The sequence below is a fragment of the Schistosoma mansoni genome, assembly GCF_000237925.1.
Source record: "Schistosoma mansoni, WGS project CABG00000000 data, supercontig 0037, strain Puerto Rico, whole genome shotgun sequence".
NCBI lineage: Eukaryota > Metazoa > Platyhelminthes > Trematoda > Strigeidida > Schistosomatidae > Schistosoma > Schistosoma mansoni.
The window spans coordinates 88043-111114 of NW_017386026.1; the positions used below are offsets into that span (position 1 = coordinate 88043).

Consider the following 23072-nt stretch of genomic DNA (forward strand, 5'->3'; position numbering starts at 1 on the left):
GATCGACTGGATCATGAAGACGTCAACATCTGGAGGGAAGCACGGGATACAGTGGACAGCTAGGATGCAGCTTGACGATCTAGACTTTACAAATGATCTGGCTCTTTCATCACACACGCGACAACAAATGCAGGAGAAGACAACCAGTGTAGTAGCAGCAGTAGGTCTCAATATAAACAAAGGGAAAAGCAATACTCTCCGATACAATACAGCATTCACCAATCGAATTACACTTGACGGAGAAGCTCTGGAGGATGTGAAAACCTTTACATATCTGGGCGGCACCATTGATGAAAACGGTGGATCTGATGCAGATGTGAGGGCGCGGATAGGCAAAGCAAGAGCAGCATATCTACAACTGCAGAACATATGGAGCTCAAAACAATTGTCAACCAACACCAAGATCAGAATTTTCAATACAAATGTCAAAACAGTTCTACTGTTTGGGGCGGAAACCTGAAGAACTACGATGGCCATCATCCAGAAGATACAGGTGTTTATTAACAGCTGTCTACGCAAGATACTTCGGATCAGTTGGCCAGACACTATCAGTAACATTCTACTGTGGGAGAGAACAAACCAGATTCCAGTGGAGGAAGAAATCAGGAAAAAGCGCTGGAAGTGGACAGGACACATACTGAGGAAATCACCCAACTGCATCACAAGCCCTCAAATTGAATCCTGAAGGCCAAAGGAGAAGAGGAAGACCAAAGAACATATTAAGCTGAGAAATGGAGACAGACATGAGAAAAATGAACAAAAATTGGATAGAACCTGAAAGGAAGGCCCAGGACCGAGTGGGTTGGAGAATGCTTGTCAGCGGCGTAAGTAAGTAAGTTAGTGAAGAAGCATATATGCAACTTGATAATTTTATTGGTTGAAGCAGTTTAATGTATTTTTGTTGTAAATTGTACACGCGCATCTAGTTGTTGATTACTTTAAATTTAATAAAATTATCAGGGATCAAGACAAAAGAAGCTTGAAGATCGTTCTAATCGTTTAGCCGAAGAGGAAAAATGTAGAATGGCCATCGATCGTGAAGAGGAGAAATTTCAAGCGGAACGAAGAAAGAAAGCTGTTGATAAAGCGAAGCAGCTATTATATTACGAAACGGATCGTTTTCGATTATTACATGTAAATTCGTAGTATAACCTAATAATCCTAATGATAATTATCGTAATATCAAAACTAAAATTTACAAGTGAACTTCTGCAACTCCTAAAATAAATGTGAGAACGTTTTACCAGGTCCCAGTGATTAGTTTGTAATGGAGAAAATCACAAAAAACGAAAGATCGGGTTTTCGTTAACATTTCAACGTTCTTGTGGTTTACATTCAAACGAAACAACGCTATAGATGTTCATATATTAGGCTAAAATATATTCCTTCACGACTACCCTTATATTGATGTAGTAAATTATTAAGTCATGTCTTTATTGCTTTTACGGACTTATCCTAATAATAATGCTAAGTCTTAATTGTAATCCTAACTAGCTGTATTTCTGTTATATTCGTTATCTGTATACTCGATTACCGAGAACAAATGAATCAAGTAAGTGCTAGAATACAAATGTTCCTTAATATATATTTAAATAATTGAATTAACCAGCATATACGGTATCAATAAACAATCGAAGTCTAATAGGAGTGAGTAGACACCACTGGACTGAATAATAATAGTTTTGGAATAACACAAAATTTGGACCTATTTGTGATTGAATTGGATTCATGTTGACATTGGCACTTAAAATGGAGATAACACTGGAAATAGGATATCCTATTTTCAACAATCGTATTGTTGTAAAATAAATCTAGTACTGCATTAGATTGATCCAGTCTGCATTGTAATGAAATGAATTCAAACTGTTCAGAATGTCAATTAATCAGTATGCCTGAAGTATTCATGCGTCAATATAATAGTGGAATATGATTAATCGATAGACAGACAGGTAACCAGGCAAATGGATATTGGAATGATTCACATGTAAGGCATTCGAATTAATGATAACTGAGCACAAGTTAACCGATAAAATGCATTCAATAGCCAGATGCTCAGTCAGATATCATTTTCCAAACTGAGTGTACAGTATGTGCATTTAACATGTCTGCATTAAATGCCATCATTTCCTCATCATAAACTCCTAGAATGGTTTTGAAAAATAACCCGGCTTCCTGGTTGTACGTTAATTATTATACTCTTGTCAAAATTAGTATGCGTGGGATCGACAACTTAAGCTCTTGTTTGAACCATTTACCATGACCTTGAAGTCACACACTGTCCCATCCCCATACTTTGGCCTAGCCATATTAGTAATAATAATAATAGTGGTTATCAGAAATTGTTTGAAATTATCTCCGCACTGGTTAATTTCATTGGTTTGTTTTGCTCTATTTTTAAGATTTTATTTTTCAGTGCCTATTTGTTGTTATCGCTTCTGTTTATAGTCAGGCTTAAATCTAACAGAAACTTTGAAAGAACGTGATATGCAACTGGAATTTAAACGTTTGAAAAATAAATCGGAAGTGAACAAAGGAAAAAAATATGTCGAAACGATGCGGAAAAGTATTGAAGGGGGTAAGTTTTAAAAACAATGCATAAATAGAGCGAAAGTATTTATATATTTATTTTCCGTCGTTTGTATCGCGGAATCATCTTCATTAGAACGCCATTGTGAACTAGGAAAACTAGACGGCTATTTCGTCCTAGTACGGCAGTGTATTGTAGACCCTTAAAAGAACTCAATGATATGAAAATACACAGGGCAAATAATAATATACCAAAACAAGTATTGATACTGTAAACCGGAATGCTTATATTTGAATAAAAAAAAACAGCAGAAAGATGACACTCGAAACAGTGTTGTATATTGAATAACAAAATGGTACCAACAGTTATGTGATGAATGTTACTTCTAAGCTCCTTCTGTGTAACCACTACAAATAGACTTCACTCTATCATTATATGCTCTTCTGCACTTTTGGTACAGACATTTCGAGTAGAAATATAAATCTGATGGCTTTACTGGGTGGTAATCCAGACCAATAGTCCCACATAGTGCAGAGCGGTCTAAAAGGGATATTACAATTTTATAGTCGAATGAGATAAAATGGAGTTGTTAATAGTTTTAACTGCGCCTTTGCTTAATGTGTAGAAAACATTAATCTCAGTTTGCCTGCATTATAGGGCTTTGCATCCAAACATGATTTCCAGGTTTATACACTGGTCTCTTAGTCTGTTGGTCGTATACATCTTTCTGGTGTTTATTACGATCCTGTATGTTAGTATTTACTGTGCGGTACACATCAGCGAGACGAAGATTATGGATGTACGGTAACTGTTCCTGATCTTCATACGGTAAATAGGATATATGTATCTTGACAGATAGATAGATTCGTCCTCAAATTTCCTTACTTTTGCTCCTTGACAATACAAAGGGAACCTGATTAAGACATTTCACTATAAAATCAAGACCGTATGCTCTCTAGATGCGGATGAAGAAGAAACAAAGGCATTGCTCACTAGTCTGAAAGAAAACGGATATCCGGAGAAATTTATACATGAACATTTAGCCGTAAAAAGAGAGCATAAGGAAAACTTAAATTTGAGAAAAAACGTCCCTCTATATACACTTACAATTTAGGGGCTATGCACCCAGTGAAGCGCTGATACTAAAGTTACAAAGATTTATCCAAAAACTTAATGCAGGTAAACTACAATTAATGTTTTCTACACATTCCATGACCACTCCAAGATTGGTAGATAAATTGTCTAGACTAGTCACTTCTTTCTATACCTATCAATTCAACTGCTCCTGTTGAGCAAGTTATGTTGGCAGATGTTCTAGAAATTTGAATGTTCGGGCTCGTTAGTACCTCCCAGTGTGGTTAAGCAAAGGTGTAGTTAAAACTGTTAACAGTCAGTCAAAATCACTAATGCATTATTTTCACCCGATTCCGTTAGGTTGAGTTTGTCTCCAATGTTTTCAATGTGAACCCAGTACTTTTGGTTGTTCTTCTGTTTACTTAGTGAGTCAGTGACGCATATTTAAGTGTTACTCTTAATAAAGATTACCCTAACTCCAGTACTATTCGTCTTACTTATATGCATAATACTTACTTACGCCTGTTACCCCTTGTCGAGGAGCATTCTCCATCCAACCCTGTCCTGGGCAATCTTTTCCAGTTCTTTCCAGTTAACATTCATCCTTTTCATATCTGCTTCTATTTCCCGGCCTAATGTGTTCTTTGGCCTCCCACTTTTCCGCTTCCCTTCTGGATTCCAAGTTAGGGCTTGCCTCGTGATACAGTTTCCTTAATGTATGTCCTATCCACTTCCAACGTCTTTTCCTACTTTCATCTTCAGCTGGAAGTTCGTTTGTCCTCTCCCATAAAACGCTGTTACTGATAGTATCCGGTCAGTGAATGTTGAGTAATTTGCTTAAACAACTGTTTATAAATACTTGCACCTTCTTGACGACGGATGTAGTAGTTCTCCACGTTTCAGCACCGTACAGTAGAACTGTCTTGACGTTCGTATTGAAGATTCTCATTTTGAATTTAGTTGACAGTTGTTTTAAGTTCCATATGTTCTTCAATTGTAGAAATTATATCCTTGCTTTGCCAATCCTCGCCTTTACATCTACATACGATCCTCCTTGTTTTTCAATGATTCTTCCCTCGTACGTGTATGTTTCCACCTCTTACAGAGTTTCGCCATCAAGGGTGATTGGGTTGGTGTCCTCCGTGTTGTATTTGAGAATCTTGCTTTTACCTTTGTGCATGTTGAGGCATGTTGATGCAGAGACTGCTGCTACATTAGTTGTCTTCGTCTGCATTTGCTCGTGTGTATGAGATAGGAGGGCTAAGTCATCTGCGAAGTCCAAATCGTCTAATTGGTTCTGAGATGTCCATTGTATTCCGTGCTTCCCATCAGATGTCGAAGTCTTCATAATCCAGTCAATCAGCAGACGAAAGAGGAAGGGGGAGAGTAGAAAGCCTTGTCTGACTCCGGTCCTTACTGGAAATGCATCTGTCAGCTGTCCACCATGCACAACTTTGCATCGTAGTCCGTCCTATGAATTCCGTATGATGTTGACGATTTTTTCAGGTACACCATAGTGTCAGAGAAGGTTCCATAAGGTTTTTCTATCCATACTGTGAAATTCTTTCTCATAGTCAAGGCAATTGATGTACAATGACGAGTTCCACTTAATTGATTGTTTAACGATGATCCATAGTGTCGCAATTTGATCTGCTCACGGCCGATCCTTACGGAATCCAGCCTGTTGATTTCGAAGCTGGGGGTCTACTGAGTTTTCCATCCGGTCCAGCAGCACTCCATTGAAAACCTTTCCTGGTACTGACAGTAATGTGATGCCTTTGTAGTTCTCACATTTGCTTAGATCTCCTTTCTTTGGTAAATTGATGAGATATCCCAATCTGTCGGCACTTGTTCTTCCTCCTAAATCTTCCTGAATAGAGGGTGAAGCATGTTTGCAGTTACTTGTATGTCTGAATTTAGTGCTTCAGCTGGTATATTGTCAGGTCCTGTTGCTTCCCCACTCTTGATTTCTTCGATCGTTGGTAGAGTGACAGCTATGGGAAGGTTTGTGTGTGCTGCTTCGATGTCCGATGGATTCAGTGGAGCTGGTCTATTCAGCAGTTCCTCGAAGTATTCTATATACCTTTTCCTCTGTTCTTGAATCTCAGAGATTGGCTTGCCTTCTCTGTCCTTGACTGGTCTCTCTTGTTTACCATATTTCCCTGCCAGTTTCTTCGTTATTTCATATAGCTGTCTCATATTCCCTTCTCCTGCAGCTTTTTCCGCCGTCGTTGCTAGTTCTCCCATGTATTTCTGCTTGTCGCCTATAATGCTTTTCTTCACTTCCTTGTTTGCTTCTGCGTACTCTGCTTGCGCCTTGATTTTCTCTACTCATGTTCGACTGTTGTTAGTTACTGTCTTCTTGTTCTTCCTTTCTTGAATCTTGTCCAGGGTTTCGATAGAGATCTATTCATTATGATGATGCTTCTTGCTACCCACAACCTCCTGACAAGTTGAAGTTAGTGCTTCTTTGATCCCTTTCCAGTTGTCCTCCACCGTAGTTTCTTGTTCTTTCAGTAGATCCTGTAAAACATGGAACCTTTTGTTGAAAGTTATCTTGAATTCGTTGAGTTTGTTAGTATCTCGAAGGAAGGCTGTATTGAACCTTTGTAATGCTGTTTGTCCAGTTATCCAGTGTTTCTTTAGCTTCAGTCTCATGTTGGCCACAACCAGGTGATGATCTGAAGCTATGTCAGCTCCTCTCCTGGTTCTCACATCTTCCATTGTCCTTTTGAATTTTTATTTGATACAAATATGATCTATCTGGTTCACTGTGGTGTGGTGCGGCGAGATCCATGTAGCTTTATGTATGTGTTTGTGTGGGGATATTGTGCCGCCTATAACCAATTTGCTGAACGCACATAGATTTGCAAATCTCTTCCCATTTTCATTTCTCTCTCCCAGTTCATGTCGTCTCATGGTGTCTTCATATCCGGTGTTGTCCATTCCGACTTTGGCATTTAGATCTCCCATCAGGATGGTGAGGTTCTTTCTTCGGCACTTCGCTGTGATTGATTGCAGCCTCGAGTAGAACTGATCTTTATCGTCGTCGTTGCTATCATTGGTGGATGAATAACATTGGATAACATTCGTTGTGATCCCCTACTTCTTTGTTTTGAATCATGCCTTGATGATTCTGAATCCGTGAGATTCCCATCCTACAAGTGCACCTCGTGCTTCTCTGGACAGCATTAGAGCAACTCCCTGAGTGTGTGGAGCATTTTCCTCTACCTGACCGGAGTACAGCAGCATCTCTCCCGTACCTAGCCTTTGTTGTCCAGCTTGTGTCCAATGGGTTTCGCGGATTCCGAGTACTGCCAATTTGTATCTCCCCATTTCTGTTGCTATTTGACTGGTCTTCCCGGTCTCCCACAGTGTCCGGACGTTCTATGTACCTATAAAGAGCGTTACTCTGGTTTTTAGAAGGAGCATCGGACTCGTGACTTCCGAAAAATTTCGGCTTTCATCATGAGGCGTCATAATTTCTTCTTCAACTCCCAGGACAGAGTTTAAACGGTTTGAATTATTTTTTCTGATTAGTGTTTTTTTAGCGGATTAGTTTTTCTACGGGATGGGGTCGCTAACCCCATGTCTAACGCTCATCCTCTATCCGGGCTTGGGACCGGTAGTAACGCTACAAGAATATGCATAATATATTGAAAAAAGTATATTCAATCATTGTTATAAAAAAGCCTTTTTGACTCTACATTAAATGTAGAGTGCATCTTCTTTCACCCTGAATGGTAAATTGTGTTTGTTCATCAAGCCTTTGTCAACCCTGATGATTACACAAATACAGGTTTATAGACGGTTATCTATTAAGACGGATAGACAAGTCTTTTGCAAAGATAGATATAACTCACATCAACTAAAATTATCCTTCATTACAGCTTTTAACTAGAGAAGTATTAATTTAAAAAGGATCACAGGTGTTACTGATAGCGTACATAAAAACTTTATCTACTCTACTGTTTGTTAACTACAGCAGTTAGTCAATGTTATATCGATTGAGCGCGTGCGTGCCCTGTCTATATATGAATGTACTGATTCCCGCCAACTGGAGAGCAGCGAATTCATTGATCGGACCAGTGATACACAAAAGCCGTATGAGCAGTCTTGAGTACTTATCAGTCCTGCTTTCTGCTTAGCCTAGGCAGTTAAATCCAGAACACCAATAACAGCCTCTGCAATATGAATCATTATTCTCAAACATACTGAGTTTATATACCAAACTAACTGACCACATTGTACCATAATATAGAAAATAACATTTGTATAAGATTTTGCCAAATGTGGCTGTGAATAGGGGAAACAGTAATTAATAGACTGGGTATAACTCAGGAATGGTAATTCGTACAGGAATAGTCTATAAGTCAAAATAAAGCTTATAATAAGAGGGACACGAATATGAATAGTTTAGTCACTTAACAATTATACAATAGGAAATATACATATCATATTGTTCCATAAATACTTCTCAAAGTTACCATTCATAAATCTCCACGGGTTATAACAGTCAATCAATCAATCAAATGCAACGTAGGACCTGGGACATGTGTGCTTAAGTTCAAGTTACCATATCCCGTTAACACAGCGAGATATGTTATGTTTCTAATGATCTGTTGATTCATTCCCTATTAATTTTAATGGTAAAAATACCACTTATTTAGTGTCCTAGTGGTTTGATAGAAAAAACTTATTGATGAACGATAGAATGTGACAAACTATCATGTATTTAGAGAGCATTTAGTTAACAGGTCTTCTAGAAGGCTATAGAAAATATATAATTTGCTGTTTTTCATTTTAAATTAAGACGCTAAACAACAAAAATCAACGACTAACTAAGAATCTACTTTGAACTTAGGTATTCTCTCATATGTAATTTAGCCTTTTGATGTTGTTTTGTATCTACACCAAAATTATGTATGAACTAGAAATACGGAGTAGTTGTAACCTGTTTCTCCAATTCTGAAGATAGTTATAGTTATCTTCTAAGTGATTTTCTTCCCTTTCTGTTGCGTCTGTGATAATAAGGTTGAAGCGTTGTAGTTGTATAGCAATAGTAGATATACGATCCATTTAATGAGGATACTTTTAATTCAGGTTACAATGTACTAAGTGGGAACAGTGTGGGTTTCAGATTCTTTTATAAACAACCTACTTTTAAAAGTTCTTTTTGCTTAAAATTCACTTGTAAAAAGAAATATCACTAACTTTAGGAATAATTTAAAATACATGCAATACTGACGATGTTTTGAGTAACTTCTTTGTAATACTACTAAAGTGTAGTGGTAGACTGGAATAAAGCTAATGACAGCGAAACCGAAATGTGGCATTAATCCACTAAGTTATCAACTGTTAGTCTGAGCCAAGTAAATGGATGCAAACTGTCTCGTTGCAGTCTACATGATAACTATCAATAATTAGAAACTTTTGGTAACACGGATCACAGGCGTTTGCAACGGCACAGATGCGTCCACTCTTTATCTTCCTCTCAGTCCTGAAATCCACTATTTTACTATATATACTTTTCCATTTTGTCTTTCTGAACCATATTCTCAAAGTTCAGTCTTTCTCAACGCTTTTGCTGTTTCTATGATATTCATCATGTTAATCTCATCTTATCATGCTAATGTGGCAATCAACTTCGGCCAAATCATGTATGTCCCAGGCTCTATATCGGTCACGACTGACCTTATATCTAAATATCATTTAACGTCAGATAACATGTAATGTATGGTCTAAAAGACCGACAAACCCAAGCGACATTCTCACCTGTTTCATAACCTACTAATCAGAACTTTAGGAAAATCACCTAAGGATACTATTTATTGTTCCATAAAAACTCATGATAATTTACAGATATTATATGACTATAACATAAAATAACTAATAAAACTCATTGACACAAGACTGAGTAACAGACTCATCATTAAACTACCCTAGTTTAAAATCGACAAAAGATACTTTAGTAGTTAATAAATCAAATAAATGACTTCAATTTAAAAATATTGAAATACAGTAAACCAATCATCTAAGAAATTTTGCAATAAAAAGGAGTGACAATTGGAGTTCAGTTGTGTTAAGTTTAAAGATAAGGAGAGATTATTGCACAATATCGCAAATGGATTGGTGTTAGAGCCGTAAACTATGAGATTCTAACTCACTAGTCTAAAGTCTCCTCGCTATACCTGAAACACTTGGGTTCGATATCTGGCGAGATCATGAAAGAGCAGTTCTAAGGAGTCCGATTATGGGAAAATCGGCTTTCTAATATTTCCCGGCTTCCAGTGGTTGTTTAACTTCAGTCCATTTATTGTCGCACCAACACTTAACAATTCGCACAAACTTCCTCATTCTGAAAAACATACTTACTGAATCCCGAGAGAATAACTTTCCGAATCACATGTTTTCGCTTATTCGCTCCATAGTAACACCGTTCTTTTATTTCTGAGTAATATCTTTTATTCCCACAAATCTAATTTGATATTGCGAATCTGAATACCGAGTTCCTAACGCTAACTGCTTTCACTTTTTACTTAGCTATAATGAAAGAACTTAATGAAGCTGAAAGAAGACATGAGAAAAATTTATTAAATGCTCAAGAATTAATGGCACAGTAAATAATTCTCATTACTATTACTATTATTTAATATATAATACTATTATTTCTTGTTGAAGCTTCTGACTACACTATCAAGTAATATGTAAAATATAGCAATCGAAAATGTGAAAATTTTCTGCATTGTGTTACTGCTATTGCGAAAATATATGAAATGAGTTTACAAACCTACCTACATTGGTAAGCAGAGATGGATAGTGTCTAGCAGTGGAATCCAGTTTGACGCGCGTTTCTTCCTATTTGGGACTCGTCAGCTGGATGTACCTGCATCTCAGAGTTGATGTTCACTCTGGGACTCGAACCCAGTACGCTCGCTTCAAACGCCAGCGCGTTATCCACTCGGCCACTGAGTCCCGGTAGTCACTTGCTTGTGCGATGAGGTGAAGTTTAAATTCAGGTGAAGTTTAAATTCATTTAGTAGTGTTTGTTTGAATCTTCCCATCTATTTGTTAGGACTGCAACTGGTCATTCCCAAATATAGGACGAAACGCACGTCAAGCTGGATTCCACTGCTAGCCACTATCCATTTCTGCTTACCGTGCTTGTGAATTAAGGCTATATCGAAGCGAAACGCACAGCATGCACATATGCCAATTAGAGACTGACCAGTTGCAGTCCTAACACATCGATAGGAAGATTCAAACAAACAATACTAAATGAATTTACCTATCTACATTGTTTATCATGTCAGTGTTCAATCAAAGTAAGATACTTCCTGAAGTTGACATGTAATGGTTATTTACAGTACCATGCGATAAACTAAATAACCGTTGGCAGGTGTTTCGAAATTATGCCAATAAACAACATTGAAACGAAAACAAATTGTATCAAAATGTAAACGTATTGCAACAAGACAAATGTCTAACGAGTATAATACAATTAATATCAATGGTCACTAATATTACTAATATACAGTTACACTATAAATCTGCTAAATGTTATCTGTTTACATAAATATATAGAAATTACACAAATCAGATTGGAACTGAAGAGTTATTAATATCGATCTGGTTACTGGATATTAGTTAGTAGTATAATAATGCACCAAAATAATCTCATAAGTCGGAAATAGTGATACGAAATTCAAATAGATTTAGCGATAACAATTGACCAGCGTTTGTCTCTTATCATATTTCAAAAGACATTCTCTTCCAGTTCCAAACAAAATATGTCCTGACATGGAAATACCAATTGTTTAAGATATTACAACAAACACCTACATCATCACATTGTTATAAAATAAAAGAATGGTAGAACAATTTCAACATCCAAACAAAAAATATCGTGAACAGGATTATATCAACTATTTTTAGAGGCTTGTTGTTGGTTTTCACTCTCTCATTACTCACACCGTGACAAGATCCTTCTTCAATTACATAAGAAGAGGACTGGATTAACACTGGCCTTAGGGACCAAAGACAACCCGACGGATAACTGCTTGAGGCCCGTTACAGAAATCATTTTTAAGAACAGTTCCTGATTTTTCAGCTTCTTACTTTCCAGGCCTTACCACTATGGATTGAAACCCATAGGCGAAGGAGTTTTGTGAAAATTTGAGGATCAAACATTCTTGGCCGACTTCTGTTGTGGGAAGGCATCATTGTTGTAAATTCTGGTTATCTGTGAAGGAAACCTTACTATCGTTACAATCCATTACAGTCAATAATATGGTTCTACTCTCTGACACGTCTATCATTTTCAATCTTAATACTGTCTAACTGACCATTGTTACATGATATAACTTCAAGAAGCAGGTGTTCCAGCCAAAATAGCTCGACCATCAAGTCAAGGTAGCAGCTACGATCAGTAACGATATCAATAAATTGAACACATAGTTTATTTTTAGAACGGTGAATGAAATCGATCGATGGCATAGAATAGTTAATACAAGTATACTTTATAGAATACTACAAACACTCAATAGAAGGTACTTTCTAAGCATTCTATTTATTGTATGAAGTTTACATGTTTTCTTGATTGAAAAAATTAATCATTTATTGGTAGTGTCAGCAAGTAATGAACACGAAATTCAAAACATATAGTGTCTATTGGTAGCCAATAAATACCTCTACACTTGATACAATGTAGAGCAGACATATAGTAGATGCTATCTCATGAATACTTATAAAAAGCTGAATATGATATATGACAATTATAACCATCTACATGAGTTAAACCTCTCGCAAAATGCTTAATAGTGAATGACCTGACGACAATTCAGAGAATATATATATTATATACAGGAAGGACCGACTATAGCTATTTTGTTCTGCCTAAAAGATCTTCGTCTAATCAAGAACAGTCTCTTCAGTGGTAGAAACCAAAACCATTTAAATCTTCCGGCGAGTATGATATGATTAAGTCGCTTCGTCGAAATACAATGGTGATGAGTCCTACTTTAAATTACCAACTAATGCTCCTTTTCTTTCCTTAACGATATACCAACCAGACAGATCATCTTTCATTCACTAAGGTGGATAGTTGTCTAACTCTTGACACAGTTGGACTCCTTTGGTTATAACTTTTCCTCGTAAACTCCAGGAGTCACATCTCAGGAAGGAAGGTCCTGAGTTTGATTCGTAGCTGTGCAGTCGTACGTGCGCGGTATCAGGTTGAGACGGCTGTCCATTGTTTTCTGGTTCCCAATGGTTGTTTCGCTAAGATCAGTTCGTGATTTAAACTATGAGAATTATCCAGTCTTCATCCCGTATTAACCCTATTTCGTAAATGTTGATCATTTATTCACAAGAATAAAAGAACATGATGAACAGAAAAAACGTCATAAAGAACAAATATTAGCCGAAGGCGAAGCGTTGAGGAAGATTGCAACAACTGACTTATTAGAACGCGAGAAACTGGATCAAATCTGTCATGATCAAATGAGAAAACTTGCAAAAGAATTTCAAGATCAAATTAATGGTCATATACAAATGAAAGAGATTGAAAAATTATGTGATGAAGTGCGAATTTTTATTGATCAACTGTTTTGCTTTTCCTTTAACTTTTGAATATATTACTAATAAATTCATAATCTAGGTATAGTTCATACTGGAAAATCAAAAATATAAAGTGATAAGTAGTTCATAACCAGTCTCTAAAGTAGTTGGAGGTAGTCGGTAATGACTGTTAATTGTAGTGATAGCATCAACGTCAGAATTCAGGTACATTCAATTGGTAAATCGTGGATAAGACGACCACACTTCTCCAAAAAGGTGTATATTTCATTTAAAACATAGAACTTATTTACACAACTAAATAAATTAAAATCCTTATCTGTTGTAGTAGTAGATTCCAAGCTGGTGTAGACAAAACCGAGACATGTAATCGGTTCATGAGGTCACTAGCCATTGGTCTACGCCGTGTATTAGGTAAAGAATAACAGGATTAGTGTCAGCATGACTATCTTAATCAGTGGTTGAAAAGAACTCAGTGACATCATTCGGAATCCGGGTAGATGCATTCACTCATCGTCCTTCCTTTAATCTTAAGTTTTCCAATCATCTTACACTTCTTATCTAATCAATCTATTCTTTGTTTTGCATTAATTATATCTATCTCTAATGCTTTTCACTAAAACTGTGGTATCTGCTACCTACGCTAACAGATAATAGTAGTATGTAGTACCTATCGGAAGTTGAATGTCTGGGAGCAGAAGATCGCAATGAAGAGAAAAGGGGAAAATATGAGAGCAAACGAAATAACAACAGAATTAGAGGAATAATAGAGTATGTAAAAGACGACGTAAAGAAGATGTGCAAGTGATATATTGAATGCATAACTTTCATATTTTACTAAGCCAATGTATGATTTTGCATTTAAACAATAAGTTGGTTCTTCCCATCTGAGTTTTTGTTTACTACACGGCCTCTACCATTGACAGTGTAACTAATTCTACTGCCACTATATCTCTCTTGAAAATCTTATCTCAATATACTGACATTCTGAGGCAACGTGCATTAGTGTACATGTGTACACGAGTTTCTACGTCGCTTATGACTAGCTGACTGATCGATTTGCACGACTCTGTAGAGTCTGTATACGTTAAAAAATTGGAAACTAGTTGCCAACCATTGTTTATTAATTAACTCTAATTTCTAAACATTTCCGAATATCTAACAGTAGAAAAAAACTATCATCACGCTTCATTACTTCGTTTGGAGACTGCATCATATTATTTGATATATTCTGATCAGCACGTATTAAGCAAAAAGTTCTATTATCACGTTAGCTTTATCATTCGTTTAATTGACAAGCTTCTCATAGTGAAAAAGAAATAGTGATTAACAGAGGTGATTTGCAAGAGCAATGTAATGCATGCCAAATAAAAAGAGTCATCATTGACAGTATGTCAAATAGTTTTAGGAAGACGAAGAAATATGAGATAATGTGAACACTGCTGACTTATGTTACTTGGTGCCTCAAAGTACTGGTTTCTAGTAAATCGTAAACCGTAATGGAGCAGGTTTTTGAATTCTGAAGTTACCGAAATCAAAAGTGCATAGCTTTACTGATTGGTCATATTATTAAACTGTGTAGAGAAACAATCTATAAATTTTGAGTCTAGGAGTATAAACTGCCAAAGGTGTAGTTCACAAGCAATTATACAAAATATTTCTGTACTGTAAGTTATGAAATTGCGCTCTTGTTCCAGAAGTTTATTCGCCATTGAATAAGCTGGTGCGTAATAGACTAGTTCAACCTGAATTAACAAGCTTATTTGTAAACGACTTTACTGTAAATAAAAAAAATTTTATTCTACTATTTTTGTATTAAACTATGGAGCATGGTTACATTATATTATCGGCTGGTGCAGTTAATATTAACTACCCTAGGGGTGATCATCAAAACTCCTAACCCTGAGATCTGGACACTCATTGTAGATATTTAAAATCGACTAGAAGCTCGTTCATTCCATGATACTTGGACTAGGTTCATTTAATTTGGGATAATTCAATTCCTGTCATGAATTGGTTAAGGTATCTGCTATTTCCTCATTTACGTTTTTGGAAATTAACATTTTCCTACAGGAAGATTCTTTTTATTAAAAGTTCCTCATCTTTAACAAGGTCAAGGACATTTCTCTGTTATCTTGTCATTGTTTTAATATATTACATCTTAACCTATTCTCTAAACTATTCCGAATGTCTTTCCACACTCAGATAGAATAAGTCTACTTTTTTCTTATCAATAGATCTTCGAACCAAGGTTTATTTTCTTGTATTATCCAGTAGCCAAGAAAATGAATAGCTGTTCATCCATATTCATTATTCGAAAAGGTCAACGTTAAAAGTATTTCACATTTGTATTATCAATATACCACTAATCTAACTCACCGTTATTAAGGATAAACATAATTAGCCATTGTCTCTTGTTATAGAGTTTACTGGTATATTCATTAAAACACGTTATTACCTCAAATTTACATGGAATGAAGATTATGTGTTTCTTTAGAGCTGAAAATATAATCTGATAATACAAACGAAGCAGCTACGTAAAACCCTAGTACGAGACTTAGATCTTATCTATCATTTGTTTTTTTTATTTACCAAGATAGATATTCTTAATGGTAGGCTCTAACACTTTCATACATGTCTATATTGACTGGTTAAACATATGTATAATCACAGAGTAAATCTTCCATATTTTGTCTATCGTTTCTCATTTCCAATTTCGTATTTGTTTTTCACATTACATTTAAACGAAAATAAAAGGAAATTGAAGAACAATGTCGATTGTTTGCAGCAGCTAAGATCAAAATGACAAAAATGCGTATCATGAAGGAACGTGATATGTTTCAGTATGTGAATTCACACACTTCAAATTGCACTAAATTTATCATTAACCTGAATGCTTGTTATTTAATCATTATAAGTAGCTACTATTAAATAGTGTAATAAGAAGACGATTATCAGAACTATGTGATATCGCTTTCCAATACAACTTTACATTTAAGGTTGACAAGTTCATCTAACCTCTTAATAGTATGGGCAAGGAGCCTTTTTTTGAGAAATTTAAAGCAATTAGTCCCTTTGATAAGTTTCGATAGTATAATAAGAAGATGAAGATTATCAGAATTATGTGATATATATCGCATATCATACTATTAAATAGTTAGTAGTAAGTAGTTAGGGGTCGAAATATCATCTATTAGTCATCTATTAACATTAAACTGGGGGAACCACTGATGATCAAGAATCAGTGAACAACTGTTTTCACCTAGTTTGAGGCTCTTGCACTACAACTGGGTTGGAAGTATAGATCAATAGATTCTAACCAATAATAATTTAAGTAATGAGCTCATCAAGAGGGTTGAAAGCTTTTTGTTCAGTCTTTAAGGGGAGTCGAAAGTCCGCATGTGTTGTTAATATTTATAAAACGACCGATTTTAATGATATACATAATCAGAAAGAAGCGTCAGTCATTTAAAGTTTAGATTGCTATGGAGTTATCGAATTGATAGTGATAATAATGTTTAGACTGACATTAAAGTGTCTATTCATTCAATAATCCAATTTAGAAGAATAAATCAATAATCTTCAAAATATTTCTCATTACATAAAAAATCACAGTAAATACCTCTTTTCATACATATCAGACAAAAAGAAGCCGAACTACAAAAAATACAAGAATATTTATCAGAACAATTGAAAAACGCACACACTAATGAAGAAGTACGTTTAAACAGAGCAACAACTGAAAAAGAGGAAAAATACCAACAGGATACAAAGAAGAAATACGACAAACAACTAAAAATTATCCAAGAAGTTAAGGAATATAGAGTGAATGAAATAGAAAGACGTAGAAAACGATTAGAAGACGAGAAACAAATAGAATTATGTGAAATACGTAAGAAGATAGCAGCTGAATTAGCACTAACTGAATTTGAAAATGCATTAAAGACAAAGAAACTGGAAGAACGAAAGCAATTATCACAACAATTACTGCAAGAATCAGTAAGTTTGTTTGTTAAATATGAGTTGGGTGTAAGAGTCATTTCTTGCAGACACCCACTATAGTATACAAAAAACACCAATACTCCATCGAGATTCAGAAGTTTATTTGTTTACTTTCCTTCCATTGCAGTATTTTATCAACTTTTGTTAGGATATAGGCTTCTTAACAGAATGCATTGATATAGCCTGTATCTAAAATGTGAACTCCAACACTAAGGTGTTGGTAAATGCACATGATATATATATAGTTGAAAGCGTGAGTCAATTGAAGCTAGACCACCATGGAAAACCTGGAAACACTGGACGGCCGTTTCGTCCTATTATGGGACTCCTCAGCAGTGCGCATCCACGAATCCGCTCTCGCGAGATTCTATAATAAATACTATAATAAATACTAAATCTCCACAAAACCCCTTCTATAATTAATATAATCATATGCTCACTAGTGACTTCGAGAAGTATATCTAGGAGCTCTAGTGAGAAGCAGTGACCAGTGGAGTTCAAAACCTCGTCTGTTGTGAGATAGGAACTCATTGAAGACAATAGGTGAATGGTTGCTCAACTTCGTGGATCAGTTAAAGTTAGACATTAACACCGTTGGATGCCAGCTCAGTGGTCTATCGGTTAAGGGCTTCGTCTCGAGACTGGTAGGTCCTGTGTTCGGATCTCGCGGTAGCGGGTTCGTGGATGTGCACTGCTGAGGAGTCCCATATTAGGACGAAGCGGCCGTCCAGTGTTTCCACGTTTTCCATGGTGGTCCAGCATTAAAATTGATTCCGGCTTTCAAACTTAATATTTATACTAAATCTCCACAAAACCCCCTTCTATAATTAATATATATATATATATATATTTATATTAGGAAAAATAAAATAAAAAAGAATAAAAAACAAAAATAAGGGTGATGATGAGGGAAACTGAAATGTACACCCAGAAGATCTCTTTCAGTTAAGAAAGTTATAACCACTCTTTATGAAGAAAGTAAAAGAAGGTTACAGCGGGATCGCCACTGGCTTCTATTCTGAGCCATATCTGATAACGTCTCTAGCCACTGTGTTGCACCATCTCCTGGACCCCAGTCAGGGGATCGTGAAGGACCAACAAAAGCCAGCCCTTTGCAGCTTTCTTTCATATCACGACACCATGTCATGCACTGGCCACCCCTCCGCTTTTTCCAACCAGTCCAAGCGTCGGCAAGTAGTGCACGACGTGGGATTCTCTGGGACGACATTCGTAAAACATGTCCAAGCCACCGAAGTCGGTGTTTCAAGATGGTGACACCAATTGGATTATCGTCTCTGCGCCCGAACACACGATGCCGAACCTCTGCATTACTAACATGGTGTTGCCACTGGATGTCAGCAATCCTTCGGAGACAACGATGATCGAACACAGAGAGTCGTCTAATATCCTCAACTCGGATAGGCCAGGTTTCACAAGCATAGAGCAAAACTGCTCTCACCGACGCGCTGTAGATCCGACCTTTTACAGCCAGACTAACATCATGAAGGCGCCAAAGATGGCCCAGATTGGCATAAGCCGCTCTGGCTTTCACTATACGTGCATCGATCTCATCACTCACTCCACCACCAGCACTTATGTCTGGTTATCACATACTTAGTGCAAGTTAAAATGTACTAATGTTGTTGATGTGTGTGTGCTAGAATGATAATGATTAGTTGTTTGCTTAGTCAGACTTGTAGATAGTCTGATAGGCATCAGATGAGTCATATATTCCCTTATCCCTATTATTGTCATTGATTGTTGCTGAATTGTATCGGTTTTTGGTGTGCAAATATATTTACGTTCTAGTTAGGCTAATCAAGTGTCCTTGATCTGAGTTGTGTTGAAGTCCTGTAGAGTAGACATTGTGAGGGAATCTAGTGTAGATATTCGTCTGAGGTAAATTAACGTCCTATACGTGTATACAAAGAAACTTGAGCGTTATAACAGTTCTTAAGCATGGATGCCTTTAGAATTCAGTATTTAATATTTCTTAGCTTAGTGGCTCATGATATCACCAAATCTTTGTAAACAACGCAGTCAATTCCTTAGTTGGAAAGTCACCACCATCTTTAAAAATAGCCGGAGGTAAGTCATCTGTGCCCGGTGATTTGTGGCGCTTCAGGAGTTGGAGTTCCTCGCGGACTTCCGCCTCGTTTGGTGTATCAGTCGTCACCGGCCATAGGGGGCAGGACAAACTGGTCGATGTTGCCTGAGCAGCAGGCCAGTTGAACTGCCCTTCAAAAAATTCCGCCCATCGTCCAAGACGTCGACAGATGTTAGTAATTGGCATCCCGTCATCCTAACAGATTGTTTCACTCACACCAGACTTCTTGCTGCCAGTGGCTCGGATGAGTTGGAAGAGCTTCCGGCAGTTACCAGATGCAGCTGTTGCTTCCATCTGATTAGCACGCTCCGACCACCAGACTTCTCGGTCCTCATGCAAGCTTTGCCCAATTTCGTTGCGTAACAGCCTTCGTTTGTGGTAAAACTCACGGTCACCCGGAGTAGACCGACGGGCTTCGATCACTTTTAAGGAGCCAGAAGAAACCCAGTGCTTATAGGCGGGACGTTTCGCGAAGCCGCAAGCGACTTTACTCGCCATTTCCATGACGTCATGCAGTTGCAACCAATGCTCATCCATACTTTTCGGTGGGATGGTAGCTAGCCTGTTCGATACTTGCTTGCAACAGAAGTTGCAACCAATTTACTGACATCAATCTGTTGATGACGGTCAATTCGTTGGCCACTGAAGCTTAGGGTAAGATTGGCGCAGACCAGGGCATGATCAGACTCCAGGTAGGTACTCCAAAAGGAACGGTAGTCTTGTACACAACCATGCCAGCGGTAGCTGATCGCGATGTGATCAATCTGAGTTCAGGCTTGAGATGCAGAGGGAGGACGCCAGGTGGCACACCGGCGATGACTGTGCCGGAAGTTAGTGCCAGCCAGAAACAGGTTGTGGTCGGAACACAGTTTCAGTAGACGGTCCCTGTTATCTGTCCTGTGACCAACAAGTCCCCATCGGCCACCTAGACGCCCGATCTGTGCATTCAAGTCTCCGGCTAATACTACAATATCTGTCGAACGCGCTTCCCGGAGAAGAACAGTTAAATGGTGGTAGAATTCATCCTTGATTGCATCCGGGCTGCAATCTGTCGGGGCATAGGCGGAGATGACGAAAAGAAATCGTTTCTCATGCCGATTTCTTCTCACTTTGATGGAACTTTCTAATCTAACAGCACATAACCGACTGTTAATGGAGATCCAATCGATTAGGGCTTCCTCAGCTCTACGTGGTTTCAGAAGGACTAGTTCAGTATTCGTATTCAGTGAAAGCATTCACTTTCGACTAAATAGTGACTGGAGATCGTTTAGATGGAACAGAGTTTCCACCATGGGCGAGCTGTATCATAAGTTGAAAAGTACGTTTACACAAATTGGTAGTAAAAGGGAGTGAATAAGCGACATGGTAAATAATAATAATATTGTAAATTGTCTGACTTTTAGTAGGAGCGTGAGTAGTATTGTCAGTAGAAATCTTCATTCCGTTTATTTGTGTGTGAGCTGTGATACTGTCCGGGTGCCCAGACCGAAGCAGGTGGTTTTCTTAGGGGGCCACAACCCGAGTCTTTGACCTAAAGGTCTACTCCACAAGGCAGTGGAGCATCGTGAGGAGATGCAGTCCCATGGTTGCCGGTGGCCAACAATTGATTCATACGCCATTCGCTCCTTCAGGATACTGGAGCCCATGTGCACCATTGGTTTGGAATCAGGATTTTCCAATTCCCCTAGGTGGACTCGCCATGTCCACCAACCTGGTTAAAGCGCCGGACATTCGCTTTCCGTCCTCTCAATTTGGTAAGCAACACCCCTGCCACGAGAAGGCAATGAGTAGGACTACCGTGGCAGAGGCTGTATACGCGTGGCCATGTGAGAGCATTTGGAGAGGGAGGGTGGCCTCTCCCTACTCTCGGCCGTACCAGGGCATTTGGGGGTTCACAAGAGATATAAGATTAGATAATATATAAATCCAATGTATTTCTGGTGCTATCCTATGTGAATGAAAGATAAGTGTTTCATTCAAACATGGTTAATATGAGTTTTAGTTTAGTTCGATTGTGTCTAGCTATAAAATCCAAGTCAGACGATTCGTCCTGTCTGGAACGCGTCTGATGGTTGACATATCAGTATAGTATAGCAATGCAATAAATGAATTCAACAGACGAAGGAAAATATCGTACATAAATATCTAATGTGAAAGAAAATTCTATAACATTGATAGTAAAGAAAAATCAGAGGGTTAGAAACACGGAGCTTGAACAAGCTGTTGCGTCTCGTCGGTTGAACGCTATATTCGCTTCCCTAAGCTAGTTCCGTGACCCCCGAGCTAGAACTATACAACGACTTGAAGACCAGAGAAAAGGCACAAAGTGTGTGGGAAGCACTTTACTACAGGGTTCATTTATGTACAGAAAATATAGGGATTTTACAGTCATTTAAGAGTCCTTGAGTTTTACCGAAAATCCTAGAATACTGCTAAACATAGTAGCAGTGTGCTAATCAGTCAATCAGGATCTCCACATGTGACTTTTTCATTCTCGTTATTTTAGTAACATAACTTCTAATTAATCGCTGATTGGTTGAAATGCTCCTTGATAACTCACGAGCTTGTCATGTCGCTTGCGAGAAAATTGCAGGGTCATCCCAACACAAGCGATTGACAAAAAGAAAGGCATATTCCTCTTCTAGACACTGTTATACAACGGAGAGCAGACGGAACAGTTCAATGTTCGATTTATCGAAAAAGTACTTGTTACGATATTTACTTTAATTTCAATGGTTTTTTCCTAGTCAATTTCAAGAAAATATCGGTGGCGACACTATTTTATAGAGCAGGAATGATATATACCACCGACAAAGTGGGAGAAGAATTGATGAACACTACAAAATGCCTAAGAGACAACTGACACTCACAGAAATTTCTTTACTACTTTGCAATATAAAACTACAACAGATATATATATTGAGCTAGGTGGCAACTGATTTAAAGTAATCGATTAACTAGACGCGCGTGTACAATTTACAACAAAAATATATTAAACTGCATTAACCAATAAAATTATTGAGTTGTATATATACTTCACTAAGACTAATGTATTATTCAGTAAGAGGTAAAGACAAGAACTGAACGAGATGTAAAGTAAGTAATTATAAGTGATAATAATACCAATGATGGTGGAAATAGTAAACCAGGAGAATATACTTTGAAAACAAAACACATGAAATAGTTCAGAAAACTGCGATCTAATGGAAGACACAGCCTGAATCAGTACCAGTGAAGCCAATTTCCAGTCATAATCACAGTAGATTTTCAACCAAAAATTACAATTTTCTTACGAATATCAACCGGGAAATTTGGAATACCTAAAGAAACTTATTCCCAAAACCAGTAACATTATGGAGCATCATTATGCAATACCTCCCTGCAACTCTACCTGAAGCACTTCTACCGTTACTGTCGATCCCAAACACTGGTATAGGGTGAGCGTTGGGCATTGAGTCAGTAACCTCATCCCGTAGAAAACAACCTTGCTAAAAATCGCCATCCAGGGAAAATCATTTAAACCATTCAAACTCTGTCCTGGGAGTTGAAAAATCTTCATTTAGAAGAACCAATGACGCCTGATGGTGAAAGCAGAGATTCTTCCCAAGTCATGAGGCCGATCCCCTTTCTAACAACCAGAGCAACAATAATTATATGTACTATGAATGTTCGGACAATCTGGGAGATTGGGAGGACCAGTCAAATAGTTACGGAAATAAGGCGATACAACTTGGCGGTTCTCCGAATCACGAAAACCCATTGGACTCAGGCCGGACAAAAGAGATT

The 23072-nt window shown here is 37.5% G+C and overlaps 1 protein-coding gene and 1 non-coding gene across 2 annotated transcripts in view; one reads left to right on the forward strand and one right to left on the reverse strand.

Annotated features, from left to right (window-relative positions):
* Positions 1–1023: 1023 nt before the first annotated feature.
* Positions 1024–23072, forward strand: part of Smp_124570 (leucine zipper protein, putative) — a gene marked incomplete at its 5' end in the record, with an annotated part of 30002 nt that continues 7953 nt past the window's right edge. Inside the window, 6 exons of the mRNA XM_018790713.1 lie at positions 1024–1134; positions 2446–2575; positions 10145–10220; positions 12973–13183; positions 15935–16020; positions 16819–17176. Coding sequence (XP_018645956.1) covers positions 1024–1134; positions 2446–2575; positions 10145–10220; positions 12973–13183; positions 15935–16020; positions 16819–17176 — 972 coding nt within the window. The remainder of the gene's footprint in view (positions 1135–2445; positions 2576–10144; positions 10221–12972; positions 13184–15934; positions 16021–16818; positions 17177–23072) is intronic.
* On the reverse strand, positions 10523–10588 carry Smp_tRNA_01540_Gln_TTG.1.1. The gene has a single exon. It is a non-coding gene (tRNA).